The 19,100-nt window shown below is 39.6% G+C and overlaps 1 protein-coding gene across 11 annotated transcripts in view; it reads left to right on the forward strand.

Annotated features, from left to right (window-relative positions):
- Positions 1-13,528, forward strand: part of MEF2A (myocyte enhancer factor 2A) — a 178,506-nt gene extending 164,978 nt beyond the window's left edge. For 8 of the 11 annotated variants that reach the window (XM_079907386.1, XM_079907385.1, XM_079907389.1 and 5 more), the window contains 4 exons: positions 454-477; positions 4,213-4,339; positions 8,011-8,137; positions 9,427-13,528. In XM_079907386.1, coding sequence (XP_079763512.1) covers positions 454-477; positions 4,213-4,339; positions 8,011-8,137; positions 9,427-9,790 — 642 coding nt within the window. In that variant the 3' untranslated portion in view covers positions 9,791-13,528. The remainder of the gene's footprint in view (positions 1-453; positions 478-4,212; positions 4,340-8,010; positions 8,138-9,426) is intronic. The other 3 variants (XM_079907391.1, XM_079907390.1, XM_079907393.1) reach the window with 1 other exon arrangement.
- The last annotated feature ends 5,572 nt before the right edge of the window (positions 13,529-19,100 follow it).

The following is a 19,100-nucleotide window of genomic DNA, read 5'->3' on the forward strand; positions in this document are numbered from 1 at the left end:
TGCCCACCAAGGAGCACAGAATCTAGTATAAGATAAATGGACATGTGTGACCAGGTAGGGTAGGGATGGGAGGATTTAGATGTAAGTATAGAGTTAATATTCTCCAGATTCCAAATAGAAACTAGTTTCATGATTAGGAAATACTTTTATATATTGTCACAGTAGCATGGCCATGTGTAGGCGAGGCCAGCATAAGAGCAGACCAAGTTGGGGTAGGAATGTCTAAATCCTGGTCCTAGAGGATTTAAAAGAATCTTTCCAGTCTTTTGAAGTCAACTACAGGTACAGAAACAATAAATAATTTATGTTTGTACTTACTGCATATATAATCATCTCTTTAGACTTCCAAACAACTGCTAGTGTTCAGATACCATGTTTTTCTAAAGAAATATTTAATATTCGAGTACCAACAGTCTTAGTAACTCTCTTATCCCTCTTATGTGCTGAGTGCAGTCGGAGGAAGAGGAATTGGAGTTGGTGAGTGTGGGTTTCCGATTGAAGGGAGTTGAAAAAGATGTAGAAAGTACTAATTCTCTTCAGTGTTTTTATCTAATATTCCCTTTGTTACACAGATTTTTTTTCTTGCTATTAAATACTGTCCAAACATTTTGAATAACTAAACCAACCTACGGGTACTGCAGAGTCTGGTTTTCCTACTTATAATTGTATATCTTGACCCATTTTATTTGTTACCACTTTTTAGGGAACTTTGGGATAGAGCCTTTATAAACAATAGCTGTCCATGATGAGAAGACACATTAAAGATTTTTTTTAAGGAAAGATACAGAATACCTTTTATAGTTCCCCAAATTATTAATATATTTTTAGAAAATGACTTCACCCTCACAATTCCTCAGATTGTAACACACTGTCTTGTGTTTCTCTTTCTTTCAAAAAGATTACATCATTTTTGGTGAGGTCACCTTTTTTCAGAGTTAGAATTATTTCATCCTGCATGAGACGATCTGAACCACAAGGGGGTTCCCTGTTTATTAAAATGAATGTCTTTAATTTAACATACACAAACTTATTTTTCTATCAGAAGATATTCTGTTCTTAAAAGTAGCTATTACCTTTTTTCCAAAACAAATGATTTCTATTGGCTTTTTTTCTAGAAATTAAATTTGACTAAAAGTAACTTTCAGTTAATATATTTCTTTGGGAACTAAAACTCAAACCTCACAGAACTGATCTTCTGATTTCACAGTCAGCTGCTAATTAGGTGACCTTAAGGGGAATAAAAACTTGAAAATGTTTAGTTTTTAGCATGGACAGAGGTTTAGATTGCATGAAAGCATGGGGGAAAGGCATCTGTTCATTTTGTTTACATTATTATATATATATATATATATGCATGTTGGTATGTTTTGCACAGTTGCTTTCTTTTCAAATAAGGTTGTCTGTGCTCTGTCCTTAAAACGAGAGATTGTTCTTTAACTTTGTGTTCACTCTCACAGTTTTGGATGTGGTTTCATATTGGTTAACTAAAATATACTAGCCAGCTTTCGTTGTGGCGTTGGATTATATCATGTGCAGATTTTAACTATCTTTTGGGGACATACTGTACTTAATGATACAGTAATGATTAGCAAATGGATGTTTATAGTTCAAGATAAAATAATTCATCTTAGATTAAACCTCACTATTTATACCCTTAAGAAGTTATCATAAGTGCTTCCTTGTGAACTTATGAATTATCTAGCAATATGTTGCCCTCTAGTGGTTGTGGAAATCAGTGCCATTGAGCTTTAATGGGTAGAACCGATATATTGGAGTGTTACTGTTTTACAAACACACACACACCCCATCCCACCCACCCCCCCATCTTGAGGTCACATCAGTAGATTTCCGTGGAGGTGAAGCTATGGCATGAATAAAGCTAGACCAAACCATGTTGTACTTTATTTTTCACCTAGTATTTGACTCTTGAAGTTTCAGTGACCAAATCTGTGAGAACAAATTAAATCCAAAGTAGATCTGTCTCAAAAATTCATTAAAATTTTTAACTTGATGCTGAGACAAAAATGTATTCCTTTCCACATTCCTTAAAGTATACCCTCAATTACAGAATCTCAAAGGTAAATTTCTAAGTATTTGAAGACTATAAAATCTAGCAATCATAAAAATAAATACTTGTAATTAAGAAACAAATATATAACCAAAAATTGTATAGTCATTCGCATTTCTAAAACTTAAGCTAATTCAGGCTCTAAAACTTAATCAATTTAAAATGCAGAGCTTTATGTGTCAGACTAAAATATAATCAGAAACACAATCTATTAGAATTCGGAAAGTTGTATAAATTGGCTTGAGCTCTAAAATATAATCATGAATGGCTCTGACCCCAAGTGAAATAAAGACAAGTGCCTGGAGCCTACACTAAAGACTCCTTTAGAACCAGGCTACAGAGATTCCTTTAGAAGCCTTGCAATTCTAGAACAACTCTACTTCATGACAGCTCCAGGGGAATAGCTATGGATCAGAAGGAATAAATATATTTACCTTTTTTTTTATACGAGTTATGTAGAAATCTTGGGCCAGAGGGTTTCTTAGAGCAATAATTTAAGGGTACTATCTTACCTTCCTGTAGTACTTCAGTTGTCTCAAAGCATTTCCCATCTATTACCTTACTATATTCTCACAGTAGTACTACAAGGCAGGCAGCACAATGATCGCTATCTTCCCCACTTTACAACTGAAGAGGTTTGGAGAGGTTAAATGATTTTCCCAGTGCTTAGGAATTAGTGAATCTGGGACAAGATCCAGGGCAGTATACCTGAATGGTCTTTCCAACATCCTCTAATTTAAGATTGGATAGAAAATACAAACTAAAAAGAAATAAAATGAGATCTGGATCCTTATCAAATGATCAAAAGTTCAAAAATCTAGATCTAACCAAAGGCCTTTATCTGATTACCCTTTGAAATGGTGATAGAGAAAACTGAATCACATCCTGACTCTCTATAACCTAAAGGGCACTGAATTATACTTTTATTCATATGGCTTAGTACCCCAAATGTCAGTTATCAGGCTGTAATTTCTTCAGTTAGAAAAAAATAACCCTGGAGTTATGCTTTAGCCTTCTTGTGTTCTAACCACATGGAACTTGGAGTCTGTCCTGTTCCTCTGATCCTCAGTTTTAGAAAGTGTTCACTTAAGGCAGTGTCATGAGAAACTGCCCTGTCATACCTCTACACATAGAGAATGGTGACTATCTTAAACTGACTTGATTATTCAATAGTTGTTTTCTTTTTTCATTCCCATTGTAGATAGGATACTATGTAGATGCTGTCAGTTGGCAAGCATTTACCATTTTTCATGCAGCCCTGTCAAAAGTACTTTATTCAAAAAAATAAAAATAAAAAAGTACTTTATTCAAGAGCTCTCTACCCAAAGCTTCTCCTCTCATAAGAGTCAGGAGACTGTGTGTGAATCTGCCGTTAAAAAACAGTCAGTGTTGGATGATGTGGATGATGGGAGAGGCTCTGCATGTATGGGGGCAGGGAGTATATGGTAAATCTCTGTACCTTTCCTTCAATTTTGCCGTGAACCTAAAACTGCTCTTTTAAAAGTCTTAAAAAATCTATATCTAAATATATACATACATATACATGTACATATATATATATGTGTGTGTGTGTGTGTGTGTGTGTGTGTGTCAACTGCAGGATCAGAGGGAAGGAAATATGAATACAAGCTGCACTTTAGTAAGCCATGACTTAAAACCTTGTTAAATTAGTAAATGCTGCAAAAAGTAGTTTTGATCCCTATATGCTCATGGACTTATAATCTCTATATATACAAATGACCTTGCTATCCTCTGGTATTTAAAATCTACACATATTTTATTTAGGGTAGTTTGGCTATCTTTATAGTGGCATCAAGTCGTCATTTATGCTAACACATAAGTGTTATCAGTCCTAATGCAGTTTTCTATTTTAAGGGTATATCTCTGACATCAATAAACTCTATGAAAAAGACTCTAGGGGAAACTGAATAATTAATGTAAAATACATCCTTCAAAATTAAATATTTAGTTATTCTTATTAGTATTTTTAAGGTTTTCACATGATCACTGCTTCAGGGAATAATGACATTCACATCATAAAACTGTGAAAAGTCACTTTTAAATTGAATGTTATTTTTAAAATATTAAGTTTGAATATAAATACTCACAGAATAACACTTTTACTTTTTTCTTCTCTCTCACAGAATACCCAGAGGATAAGCAGTTCTCAAGCCACTCAGCCCCTAGCTACCCCCGTGGTGTCTGTGACAACCCCTAGCCTGCCTCCACAGGGCCTGGTGTACTCAGCAATGCCGACCGCCTACAACACTGGTAAGCCTACTCTGTTGCCTTTTGTGGGTTTTATTTCTTTGTTTTGTGCTCAACATGTGCTTTTATGATTTTTAAATAGTATATTTATTGAAATAAGTTATTTCCAGTTTCTTAGATTCACATTTGGATATGTTAAAGAAACACATGCTAGTCTTGAAAAAAAATTAGAAAATACACATTGATCGTAGAAAGATTTCCCAGCATGAACTTTTACTTACCCCTGACGAAGAAACAACTAGCTGTTATCAAAATTATGGTATGCAGCAAGCGGAGCAAAAGGCTCGGCATTTTCTATATAGTTCTTGTTAAACAGCATCTAACTATTCCAGGCTTTTAAAATGAGGTGTTTTTTTGTATGCTGTGTCAACCTAGCTTGGGAAAGACTGAGTCCCTTTGGACCTCAGGGCTCGGGGAGGTGGAGTTGGGTGGCTGTGCCAGCAGGTCATGTTTTCCTCCGTGTGACACCCCTTTTGGTTTCTGCTGTTTGTGCCTGAGGGGCAAGACCAGGAGCTTTCTTGTTTCTCCTCAGAGTCTGTCACTCGTCACCTCTGAGGGGAGCTTTTCACTCATTCATGCTTATTTAGACATTTCACTCCCAAATACCCTATTTGGAGGGTATATCAGGTAAATTTAAGAATGCTGCAGTGACTGAAGGGGTGCTTTCAGCCACGCAGGCTGTGTGGAGAACCCGACGTGCACAGGTTTCTCTAGATGTGCCCTCATAGGGAGCGGCAGAGGACACATGGGGCTTCACTTTCTCGCCAGCTGAGCCAAACACCTGATGCTTCAAAAGAAGGAAAGAGGGAAATAGTTAAAAATACCTTGCCAGTTTTTCAGAGACTACAGTGCAGAGAATTTATTCTTTTGTGATTCTAATAAGGAGACTAATAAAAATCATCTAATTTTAGACTTCAGGATAAATGCTGTAGCACGGTGCTTTCACCCTGCTCTCTGGAGCTCCCAGAGGGGTGCAGAGCCATCAATACATTTGATTGCTGCTTTAATTCCAAGTAGTTCTTTTAAAACAGAAATAACTTTAAAAGGTTTTGTTGAAAAAGAAAGCCTCTTAGAAAATGTCTACTACCTTTTCCAACAATCAATATGAAAAAAAAGTCCAAATCCATCAGCTAAATCTAGAGTAAAGCCAGGGATTATGCATTCATATAAATTCTGTTTCATTGTCCTGATCACCAGCTATATGAGCAACACTATTCTAGGGACATACATTTTCTCCCAAGTTTATTCTGGAAAAGGAGACAGGACATACCTAAGTTGGTAACTATGGCGGGGAAGTCCTGAGTTGTTGAGGTTACCAGTTCATGCTCTGATCTCGAGAAGGTGAGGAAAGAAGGAAATCTGTGAGCTAGAATGTTCAGAGGAGTGTTGGCTGAGGAGATGGGGCTTGAGCAGGGTGTCAACATTAGATTACAGTTTACTGAGCATTTCATGACAGGTTTTTCCAATATTCAACTTAGATACCCCCCCTGTATTTGTTTTTAGAAATGCCATGGGATTTAAAGAATCTTTTTTTTTTAAGTCCAGAAGGAATTACCAAAACATAAAAATGGAGTCAGGTTCTGTCGAAACTGTCCATCACTTAGCATCAATCTCACTCCTCCTTTAACTACATAGTCTTTGCTCTCTCTCAGAGCACCTATTCTGTTTAATGTTACCACATTATCTTTAACGTATTTATCTATTTGCCTTTTTAAAACATGCGTCCATGTTTTGTCTTTTGTTAGTATATCAGCTACGTTGTATGTGTGGCATGTGTCAAACACATGCCAGTCAGTACAGGGATGAATGAGCAACATTTCAAAGAGTACAATAGTTCTGTGTGAAGGAATCATATAGACGCTTCCTCATGCCCATCCATAACACTCCCAGCTTCTCCACTTATTCATGAATCCATTCAGCACATATTTATTGAACACATACTGTGTAACAAGCACCATGGCAGGCACTGGAAATACAAGAGTGTGTGGTTAACAGTGGAATGTAGGGTCTATCAGAGGAAAAGTCACAGGACAAACAGCTCTAGGAATAATTTATTACTGTCGTGTTAAGGGCTTCACTGAAGCTTCAACCTGAAGGAGCACGTGTGACTCAGCCAGGCAGAGTAGGGAGAGTGTTCCGGGAAGAGGGAGTACTGTGTACAAAGGCTAGGAGGCAGCAGGAATGTGGCTGGAGGGATGGGACGGCTATAGAGTTGAAACTACAGAGGTAAGTAGGGATGCATAGGCCTTGTTGAGGACTTTGGACATGAGAAGCATTGAGAGCATTGGGAAGCCACAGAAAGGTTTTAAGCAGAGAGGTATCATGACCATTTTTTTTTTTGAGATCACCTGGCTACAGTGTGCATGGGGCAAAAGTGAATTCAAGGACACCACACAAGAGGCTACTGTGATCCAAGTAATGGATACTGATGGCGTGAACTAGGGTGGTGGCAGTAGAGATGGTGAAACTTGGGCAGGCTTGAGAGACAGTAGCTAGAGTCAACCAGACATGATGGTTGGTGGTGGAAGTAAGTACCAAGGATAACACCCACAGGTTTCTGGCACGAACAGTCATGTGAAAGTTGGTTCCATTTACTAAAGAGAAGCAGGTTTGGAGGAAATGATGAGTCCAGTTGGGGTCATGTCAGATTTGAGGTGTGTCTGGAGAGACATCCAAGTAGACATGTCAAGTAAGTAGTTGGAAGGACTTGGAGGCACTGTGGAAGGCACAGTGTGATGGACCCCCCACCCCAGCTTCTGTGGGGAGGGACGAGGCAATCTTAGAGAACACTAAATGAGAAAATATCCTAAGCAGAGCTATGCTGTTTCAACTCAGTTTCTTTTTTTAAAATACTAATTCACCAGGAAGACCAATTTCTTTAAACACCTCTCTTGAGACATGAAAAAGAAGTTAGAAGAGTTTGTGCCTCCTCTCTTTAGAACTAACTGGAAAAGACAAGTGTTAATGATGAACTGAAATAACTCTACGTGTGAATGATAACTAACATCCCACGTCTTGGTCACAACGATTATGACTGAAGTATTCATGTATATTATGTCTTGTAACAGTTTTTTGATGAACTTTCATTTTGCATGCAGTCAGGGATCTTTGACAGTTCCTGTACTTCGAACAAACGCAGTCATTTAATTGTGTGATAATGTAAATACTGTCTATGTCACTAAGCTTGGCACCCCATGAGAAGGGGTCCTGAGTCTTTCCTGCTCCCCCTTTACTTCAAGAATATGAGATGTGCTGATTTAGATGGAGTCAGGGTGAGCTGGAGTGTTTCTCTTTGTTCAGGAGGGTAGCAGTGGGCATATTTATTTAAAATAACAATTGTATAGGAACATCCTTTAGTGATGGTATTTTTATTATTTCTATTTACAAGTCCGGAAGAAGTATCTCAACTTCTTGTAAAATAATAAACTATAAATTATTCAGTACAAAATTGAAACGTTTTTTATTGAAATAATCCCAGACAACTGAATACAGCTAGGTCCTATAAACCTCCCCAAAGAAAAAGTTTTTGTGGGTTTTAGACCCATAAGTGCGTTGTTTGATGTTATGAAGTACCTGGCTTCTCTCAACATAAAACTTTTGAAGCAACTAATAGAAAAACAGATTTTGCATGGTCCTTTTATTACACACACAAGCAACATTTCCTTCTTTTTTAGATTACTCACTGACTAGTGCAGACCTGTCGGCCCTGCAGGGCTTCAACTCCCCAGGAATGCTGTCTCTGGGACAGGTGTCAGCCTGGCAGCAGCACCATTTAGGACAAGCAGCCCTCAGCTCTCTCGTGTGAGTAACTAGAAATTTTCCCCAAATCTGTACCCCTATTTCCCAACCCCTGTCTCATTCCACTGCCTTTGAAGAAAGGCAGCCTGAAGGTATTCCGGCCTACCTGCCACCCTTCTCTTTTTTGCCTTGGTTAACATCAACAGACAAAGAGAATAAGAAAATGGGCTACTTACGCCCCTTTGCTTTCTCCCGGATCGTAGGGGTGGAGTGGTAGGGCTTGGGTATCTTATGTATGAATCAAGCTACATGGGATTCATGTGGTTGATCCCAGCCCACTGCATACACTGTATACCTCACCAAGAAGGGTTCACAAAAGAGAATGTTCCTTATGGACAGTGTGTGGGGATATAAGTGAAAAGGGTTTACAGTGGTGCCCAGGTAGGACCAGGCATCACCAGCAGAAGGAATGGTGCTTCAGTAGAACCAGAATAGTCAGCCCACAGAGCAGCTAGAGGAGATGAGGGGACAGCATAGCAGGCCCACGAGGCCTCCACGAGGGTTGGCTGCCTTGCCCCTACTCAGGACACTCAGGACACCCAGCCTCTTAGCCTCCTGCCCTGAAAATCCCCAGAGAGCTTCCCTGCATCCTGAAATAGCTCCACAATGCATACTGTTATCAGTCGTCTTGGGAATTATGTCATGGAGAAAGGCACAGAGTATCTGAGGGAAATTTCTTTGCCTACACAGGTGTTTGGCCCTCGGGCCTTTGCAGAGCATCCTAAATGAACACACTAAAAATAGCCATGCAAAGGCAAGTGGAAAAGGCTTGGTGCTCAGACTGGGGGGAAAGCCTGTATACACTCTACTGTGTCCTACTCTGAGCAAGTCACTTAGCCTTTCTGAGACACTTTCCTCATCTGGAAAATAGGGTGACATGACTGACTTCTGAGAGCTGCTGTGAGAATAGGTGACATGTTGTGCCTGTCACAGAAGCAGCAGAAAGGAAGAGAGGAAGCAGAATTCAAGTTGCCATATTGTTCCTCTGCCATTTTGGTCCATGTACAGCATTAGTCACTGACAGTTTTGGATCCTTCAGCTACAGAAGTACTAAGACTGTGGGTAACAGGACCAGTCACTAAAAATCTCAACTGTACTTGTTTTTTGTCTACCAGGGATATATAATTTTTTTCTGTGCCAAGCACTGAAGGAAACACCAAAACTGGTCTTGGGGAATTCTGACAGTATTTCAGACCCTGGACTTTTTTCAGTCGGGTGGTGTCTGTAATATTCCATTTATGCAGATGTACTCACAAACCATCTACCATATCTTTTTTTTTTTTTTCCTTCAGTGCTGGAGGGCAGTTATCTCAGGGTTCGAATTTATCCATTAATACCAACCAAAACATCAACATTAAGTCAGAACCAATTTCACCTCCCCGGGATCGAATGACCCCATCAGGCTTCCAGCAGCAGCCGCAGCCACCGCCGCAGTCACAACCCCCTCAGCCGCAGCCGCAGCCACAGCCGCGGCAGGAAATGGGCCGCTCCCCTGTAGACAGTCTGAGCAGCTCAAGCAGCTCCTATGATGGCAGTGACCGGGAGGACCCGCGGAGCGACTTCCATTCTCCGATTGTGCTTGGCCGACCCCCAAACACTGAGGACAGAGAGAGCCCTTCCGTAAAGCGAATGAGGATGGACGCGTGGGTGACCTAAGGCTTCCAGGCTGGTGTTTGTACTTTCTGTTACTGCAGTGAACTGCTCTACATATCTAAGTTGGTAAATAAGGACATGAGTTAAATATATTTATATGTACATACATACATATATATTCCTTTACATATATATGTATGTGGGTGTGAGTGTGTTTATGTGTGGGTGTGTGTTGCATACACGGAATCAGGCACTTACCTGCAAACTCTTGTAGATCTGCAGGTGTGCGTCCCATGGCAAACAGAGCACCCTGTAGGCAGAGTCTAGTCTGGCACTTCCTTGGACTACTTGTTTCATAAGATAACCAGTTTTTGCAGAGAAACGTGTACCCATATATATAATTCTCCCACACTAGCTTGCAGAAACCTAGAGGGCCCCTACTTGTTTTATTTAACTGTGCGGTGACTGTAGTTACTTAAGAAAAATGCTTTGTAGAACAGAGCAGTAGAAAAGCAGGAACCAAGAAAGCAATACTGTACATAAAATGACATTTATATTAATTACCCACCTGGCATGGGTCTCTGTTGCAAAGAGGTGCATGGGAAAGGGCTGTTGATATTAAAAACAAAAAACAAAACAAAAAAGCCCCACACATAACTGTTTTGCACGTGCAAAAATGTATTGGGTCAAAGAAGTGATCTTTAGCTAATAAAAAAGAGAGAGAATAGAAAACACGCATGAAATATTCAGAAAATATTAGCCTAGAAATATAGAGCATTAACAGTAAATTAATATATTAAGTTATAATTGGAATATGTCAGAAGTTTCTTTTTACATTCATATCATAAAAATTAAAGAAACTGATTTTAGCTCATGTATATTTTATATGAAAGAAAACACCCTTATGAATTGATGACTATATATAAAATTATATTCACTACTTTTGAACACATTCTGCTATGAATTATTTATATAAGCCAAAGCTGTATGTTGTAACTTTTTTTTTAGAGAATAGCTTTATCTTGTTTTAACTTTCTAGTTTTATTTTAAGAGGGGGAAAAAAAAACAAACAAAAATATCTTGCAAGCAGAACCTTGGAAAAAAAAAGCCATGAACACTTATTACTCTATATGTAAATTAAAAGTTGAGCCAAACTCTTTGTGTATATAGAATCTTAAATATATTATCACCTTTGATGTAAGTACCTATGTATTGTATGGTCACCAGATTAAAAAGTATATTTTTGTGGATTGCCGCCAATTTAGGGGGAAAAGGCGAGATCCTTATTAAGTAGAGTATTCACTGTTTAATATTTACTATTTTGTTAAATATACTGTACTTTGGATTTTAATTATTGGCCCAGTCTTTTCAGAGGATTGTATAAAGGGGTTTCTCCCCTCACTGGTGGTGAATGTGTGATGTTACATTGTAATCTTTGTGCTGTATGGGTTGAGCATCATTATATATTTTATATGTGTATATAAATAGCAAAGTGGCAAAAAAAATTGGTGTTAAGTTCATCCTGCATAAATGTAAAATGTGTTGTGACAGATTTTATAAGGCATTATTTAAAACTTGCCTTTTGTGAGGAAAAAAATATAGTAGAAAAGCTGACCTAATTTAATTAATATTAGAGAAAATGGCAAAATAGTTGATGAGCACAAAGGTTTTATAAGTGGTAAATGATTAGGAAAAAATATTCGTGGGGAAAGGGGTCTTTTTTCCTTGACCCTCTAAAATAGCATGATGCAGCTGGTTACAGAATACTACCACGCCAGACACTCTGTGCATCGAATGACACTGCAGTGTGGGGAGCAGTCCTCTCATGGTGCCGATTCTTGGCACAATTCTTGCCATCCTGATGCCCTCAACTGAGATGCTGACCAAGGCCTTACTCTCACAGGAAGACAGCTAAGTGGTAACAGCAAGCTTGGCAGGTCCCTGGGCTTGTGCCATGAACAAAATTCAAAGTCCTGTATGTCTTTCATCATCGATTTTTAAATACTCCCTTTCCTGAGAAACTCAAAATAAGGGTTTAAAATTACTGCTATTTTCTATTTTAAACTTAATATTAAGCAGCTACCTACAATTTTTACTTATGTTTTGGTTTTTCCCCCTAAATTGCGTTCCTTGTGATGTTTTTTTCCTCCTGTGCTCTTTGTGACAAATCATCAGCCAGACTTCCTGGCTGACACATAGGTAGTAGGTACAGGATAAACTTGTGGCATTCCCAGCTGCAAAATGGAATTCTGCTTTTAATGACATTTTCAGTAGTAAATTTTGATAGAGGCCAAAAAAGGGAGGGCAATATGCTTTGTCCTCTCGTCAGTTTAGACATTTGGCTCTTATTCAGAAAGGACTGGTTTTTCTTTAAAATATACTTATTTTACTGAACTACTTACAGGCACATTTCTTCATGAGGTCACACCTAATTGAAAGAAGACAGTTTCCCAACACTGAATTTCCAGGATAATCCTTACCACTTTGTAAACCATTTATAGCTTTGGAAGTGTTCAGTGCTTCTTTGGTTGTTATTTATGCATGTTCATGAACTTCTGCTGTACATGGGATAGGAGTTAACACATTCACATTTACTGTCTATTTTCTTGTGTGCCTTATGAGATGGCTTTTCTGACTGTATCTCAATAGTCTTTCTTTCTATGCAGGTTTATAATCAGTACAACTACTGTTTTCTAAAATAATATTACGCAAGGCTCGGAGTTTGTATTTCAATTACACTGACCAAGTAACAATGTATTCTGTTTTCAGGAACTGAGTATTTGACTGTTAACCCTTTTCCCATATACCCAGTGTGACTTAGAGCATATGGACTTGACAGAGACGCCCTCACCCAGACCCCATGTACGAACACATAAACATACATGTCTCCTGTTGGAAACCAGCTCAGAGTGGGGAAGACACTAACTGTGTCACTTTAGAACCTACTTTTCTACCCTTTTAGACTCATGTGTTTTGTATGACACCATCATAAGAAATTTTATCCCTGCAGATGAAGTATTTTATTACTAAAAGACAAAAACAAAAAAAGCTTAAATTGCACTGGTTAAAGTACGGTTTCCAGCAGCTGTACTTCCTTCAGCAGTCTACCTGGTACTACATTGAGAGTGAAAGTCACCACTGTACATCTACAGATGGTCCCAATCAAAAATCAACCTTTTGAGCCCTAATTACGTCCATTGTGTTAGAGACTAAATCAGGGGTTTGTTCTAAAAGAACAATATATGTTTTATCATTTCCTTTTACTGTAAGGACAACTAATAAAGCATTAACATATTTTCTGTATTAACCATCATGCGCACAAGAAATACATAGTAAATAAGGAACCAGAAAACTCCTGGCATTGGATCATAAGAAGCTAGATGATTAGAATGTGAAAAAGATTTTACAAATGTAAAACTTTTATTTCTCTGTAGAAACTTCACTTTGCTGTGCAAGAAGACACTGCTTTGCTATATTTAAAATGGCTTTTTTAAAAGAGATTTATGTATTTGGTAAATGTTTGTAGTCAACAGTTCACACAAGAAGCTGTACACGGTTTGATCATGTAAAACCGTTTGGCGGCACAAGCTGGACTTTGTTGCCATCCTTGAGATGAACCTTTTAAGAAAAATAAGTTAATCTCAATTTTTCCCTGAATGTGTTTTTTTTCTTCATTATACAATAAATATTATAGTGAACTTTTTATCAAATGGTTAAGAAAATGTTAGAGGTTGTTGTAAACTCTTTGTATCCTGCACTCACTACAGTAAAGATGGACTGGCTTTTCCTGTGTACTCCAGACTCTGTCATGTTTGCCACCAGTCGTCCTCTTTTTCCCTTCCCCTTCCTCTCTCCCTCCCCTCCCTTTCCCTCCTCCTTCCCCTCCCCTCCCCTTTTCTGCTTGCAGGTCCCTTTCACTTGCTTTGAGATGTGGTCAGGGAAACTGTTGGCGGCACCCCGCCAGCCTCCCCTGTATTGGCTCCCGAGGCCTCTCCTCCTGGGGCGGCCCTGGACGCTTTAGGAAGCAGCCAGGGATCCAGTCCCAGCATCAGCCAGCCTGGCCGTTCTGTGCATGCTGGTGTGGATACATTAAACCCATTCAGTCTCTGATCGCGGCTTCCTGCAGGATATGCTACCAAAGTGTGGGGGTGGGGCATTGCCGGCACTTACTATTGTCCAAGTCTATTTCTCCCTCAAGTTTAGGTGGTGAAATAATTTGTTTTACTCAACATGCATACATAATACTGAGCTGGGGTGGCAGAAGGCAGATTTACTAAAAAAATTTTTATTTTCAAAAGTGATAGATGTGAAAAATTAAACTTGCAGCAGAAAGAGTTCTTTTCCTCTGATTCGCTTTCTAAGCCATCTCCCAGCTAAACAGATTCTTGCTGTCAAAAGCTAAATTTCTGTGCTGGCTTTACTTGCTGGCTACCGTGAGACTCTTACTAGCAGGTTTTGAAAGCTGGTTGAGGCCTGTGGCTAAAAATAATCACACCGGCAGCTACTTAAAATCAATTCATTGCGATTTCCTAGTTGGCTCCCATGGGTGCTGCCTCCCTCTAGGCTCTGTTGTTTTTCAGTTGATTTTGTGAATGACACCAGCCAAGAAAATGACTTTTCAGTGATGTCTTCTGCCAGTGGGATGGCTCCTCCTGCCTGCTCCCATCTGCCTGTCCAGTCTCTCACAAGGGGGTCAAAGTACCACTTGGCTGTAGAACTGAGGAGGCAGCGGTCTTCCTTTCAGCTGACACAAGAGTTGGGAGGTTCCAAACAGGCACCAGGAACACTACGGGGAGGGGTTCGTGGGTGCTGAGTGGACACGTGCCACCAGGCAGAGCGTACTTAGCCCAGCGAGTGAGAGGTGGGTCCCAGCCCGTGACTGCACATAGCTGGGGTCAATTCCCACCTCCACTGCAGTGTCTGCTTCCTAGAGGACCCAAACTAACAGGGCGGCTTACCCCGCTTTGAGAACATGCCCTAGACTCCAGTCACTGTCTTACACAGTCTGCCTGCTCTGTGTATGTATACCAAAGCGGCTGAACGCAGCTGGGGAAGAAAAAAATCAGTTAGTTATACTAACTGGTTTCACCGTATTATCCTCCACCACCCTTTTTTTAAACTTTATTTTGAACTAAGTTTTTAACTTACAGAAAAGTTGGAAAAATAGTAGGTGCCATATGTCCCTCACTTAGCTTTCCCTAATGTTAACATTTACATAACCATAGTACCACTATCAGAACCAAGAAATTAACATTGATACAGTGCTATTAACTAAATACCTTATTTGAATTTCACCACTTTATCCACTATCTCTGTTCTAGGATCCAGTCCAGGATCCCACATTGCATTTAGTTATGTCTCTGTAATAGTTCCTCAGTCTTTTCTTGTCTTCAAAAAGACAAGACACTTTTGAAGAATACTGATCAGTTACTCCGAATAGTATCCCTTGATGTGTGGATTTGTGTTTTCTCATGATTGGAATGAGTGTGCATTTTGGCAAGAATGCCACAGAAATAATGTATCCTTAAGGCATCATGCAGTTCATGTCATATTTTGTACAGGTGATGTTGACTTTGACCACTTGGTTAAGTGGTTTCTATTGGGTTTCTCCACTGTAAAGTTACTATCTTTCCCTTTGTAGTTGATAAGTATCTTGGGGAGATACTTTGAAACTATACATAGGTTTTTCAAACTTTCACCTACTAATTTTAGCATCTTGTTTAGAACAACTATTTCTGTAGTATTTGCCTGTTTTCTTCTACATTTATTAATTGGACTTCTGAAGGAAGAGCTGTCTCTTCTCCCCACTAATTTATTTGATCATATTAATTATGGAATCATGGATATTTATTTTATTCTATGGGTTATAATCTAGTACTATCATTATTTTATTCCTTAAATTATTCCAGTTTTGGCCATTAAAAGCTCCTTTAGGTAGACACCTGTATTCTTTGGAAAAGCTCCTCCCCACTTTTTAAGCATTTCCTTACCTACCTTACTTTCTGGCAAGATGTTAAACATTCTCATATTCATTCCCTGTCCAGGTACTGGAACAGCCACCTCTCCAAGGATTCCTAGTTCCATTTATCGGAGAATGGCATTGAGAAGCCAAGATTTTGGCACTACATGTGCTCACTGCTACTAGAGTCACTGCTTTTTGGCCCTCTCTGCCAACAAAGCTAGGAAATAATGTAGGTATGCTCACTCACAGACACACATCCATATTCTGCAGCTAGTTATTGAAACGTGTATGTGAAAAAACATGAGCTTACAGTAACACTTCCAATTTCAATTCAACATCACAGGGTTCATTTTAACCTTTCCTTATTTGTAAATTCTTTCTCCTAAGGTAAGAACCTGGCTCTCATTATCTGCAATCTTTTCACTTACTTGTTCAATTCTAGCGTACATATAAGGTAGTTTCAGAATTGCCAGTCCAAGGACTTCCCTGGTGGTCTAGTGGTTAAAACTCTGCGCTTCCACTGCAGGGGACACGGGTTTGATCGTGGTCAGGGAACTAGGATCTTTCATGACGTATGGCATGGGAAAAAAAAAAAAATTGCCAGTCCACACCTGCGTGAGAAACACATTTATTGACCAGATTAGAGCATTTGTGTAGTTCTTTTTCCCTCTGGCTTTACATTATCCAGTGAGGACAGTGTTTTCCATGGTTACTTTATGTTCCCAACCACCTTCAGTGTTAACGTTATTCAATATAATATAGTTAGGATCTCTTGTTGGCTTTTATTTCATTTCAGGTACTCCCCCTCATACTTGTTGGTTTTAATTTATTTGATAAGTGAATGGTAACTGAAACATTATTATGTTCTAAGAGAGCTATACAAAAGATACAGTAATGTCACTCTTTTCTCACCCCTGCTACCCCATCCCCCTCCCTGAGTTTTCCCACCAGCCCTCTATGGATAACCAGTCTCTAGCTTCTGGTTTAATCCTCCCTGTATTATTTCTTTTGCATAAATTAGCATTTTGGTGGGTTTCTTTGTTTTTGTTTCTTTTGCTTTCTTCACTTAATGGTATGTCTGATATAAACAAGATATAAACTACACACTCCTGAACAACTAATGGGTCAAAAACGAAATCAGTCAAAAGGGAAATCAAGAAATATCTTGAAACAAATGCAAGTGGAAACAAAACATACCAAAACCAATGGGATGTTGCAAAAGCAGTTCATTAAGGGAAGTTTATAGTGATAAGTGCATTTATAAACAAAGAAAGATCCCAAATAAACAACCTAACTTTACACCTCAAGGCACTAGAAAAAGAAGAACAACCTAAGCCAAGGTAAGCAGAAGGAAGGAAATAACAGATCAGAGGGGAAATAAAGGAAATAGAGATCAGAGCAAAAATATAAAAGATTCAAAACCAAGAGCTGTTTTCTTTAAAAACAAAATTGACAAAACTTTAGCTAGACTAATTAAGAATAAGAGAATACAATCAGAAATGAAAGAGGCAGTATCACAACTGATAACAGAAATACACAGCATCATAAGACATTATAAGGAACACTTGTATACCAACAAATTGAACAACAGAGAAGAAATGGATAAATTCCTAGAAACATACAACCAACCAAGACTGAATCAGGAAGAAACAGAAAATCTGACTAGACCTATAACAAGAAGATTCAATCAGTAATCAAAAACCTCCCAACACAAAAAGCCCAGGACCAGATGGTTTTGCTGGTGAATTCTACCAGTTAAAAAATCCTCAAACTATTCCAAAAAACTGAATTGGAGGTAACACTCCCAAACTCTTTTTATGAGGCCAGGACTACCCTGATAACCAAAGCCAGATAAGGACAATACAAGAAAAATTACAGACCAGTATCCCCAATGAACAGAGATGCAAAAATTCTCAACAAAATATTAGCAGAACAAATTCAATGGCACATTAAAAGGATAATACACCATGATCAAGTTAGATTTATCCCCGGGATACAAGGGTGGTTCAACATGCAGATCAATCAATGTGATGTATCACATTAATAGAATGAAAGGTAAAATTCATATGATCATTTCAATAGATGCAGGAAAAGCATTTGACAAAACATCCTTTCATGATAAAAATGCTCAGTAAAGTGGGTATAGAAGGAGCAAACCTCAATATAATTAAGGCTTTATATGACAAACCCACACCCAACCAACCCACAATCATATGCAACAGTGAAAGGTTGAAAGCTCTTCCTCTAACATTAGGAACAAGACAAGGGTGCCACTCTCACCACTCTTGGTCAACATACTGGCAATCCTAGCCAGAGCAATCAAACAAGATAATAAAATAGAAGAAGATTCTGGAAAAAATGCCTATGTAAAAGATCCCGGCTTCCCTGTCCCTGAGCAAAGATCAATGATTAGGCAGCTATCCACAAACAAAAACAGCTCCAGGAAATCTCTAGAATCCACTTATGAAATTTTAGCAACATCGTGGGGGAAAAAAAACCAAAAAAAACCTGAGAATAACTGCACAAGAAGAGAAGGAAGACAACTACATTTTGCGTGTATCATCCCATCCTCCAAGACAGTATTCAGCACCAAGAAGGCCAGCTACTATGAGTGCCTCTGAGTGGGAGACCTGCCCTGCAGACAAGCTCAGCAGCTTCCACCACTGATGAAGTCACCAGCCAGCTGCTCAGATTTGCCAGCCACACCACAGGTATTTACATTCCCTAATGCCAGCCAGTCGAGCTTCAGTCCAATCCCTCCCTGCTTCCTAACCCCCTCCCCCCAACCCGCTGCCTCCTGCAAGAGCCTGGACCTGCACCAGTAGCCATCCAAGGTCTCTGTGGCTGCACATGGATAAGAAGTCAGATACCTGAGTCCCTCCCCACCCCCACCAGAGCCTGGGAGCTACACTTAGAGTAAACTGGCTTCAACAGCTACATGAATGCAAGACACAAATGCCGTCAGCTGACGCCCACCACTGGCTCTGTGCTAGGGACTAGACCCTCCAGCTGCCCACCGGTATGCCACCAGCCTGATGCTGGTCACCGGCCTCCACTGTAGCACATATGCAGGGAGAGGAAACGGTACAGCCACAGGTAAACACACTGACAGCCAGGCCCCCTGATGCTGCTTTTGGGCAAGGATCAGGCCCTGCCTTCCCTCACAGGGAAGCAACAAGATGCCTACCTATAGACAGCCCCTCCAGCTTTGCTCCAGCATGCCAATGCCCAACCCCCATCACCAGCCCTCACTACAGTGTGCACAACCCATGGGGAGACTGTAGCACACTGACATCCAGGGACCCTGCAGCTGCCTGCAGGCCTGGATCAGGCCCTGCCTTCTGTCTCTGGCCAGCACCACCACACCTACCTGTAACTAGCCCCTCCAGCAGTATACATGCATGCCCCCAG

Source organism: Stenella coeruleoalba (genome assembly GCF_951394435.1).
Source record: "Stenella coeruleoalba genome assembly, chromosome: 2".
NCBI lineage: Eukaryota > Metazoa > Chordata > Mammalia > Artiodactyla > Delphinidae > Stenella > Stenella coeruleoalba.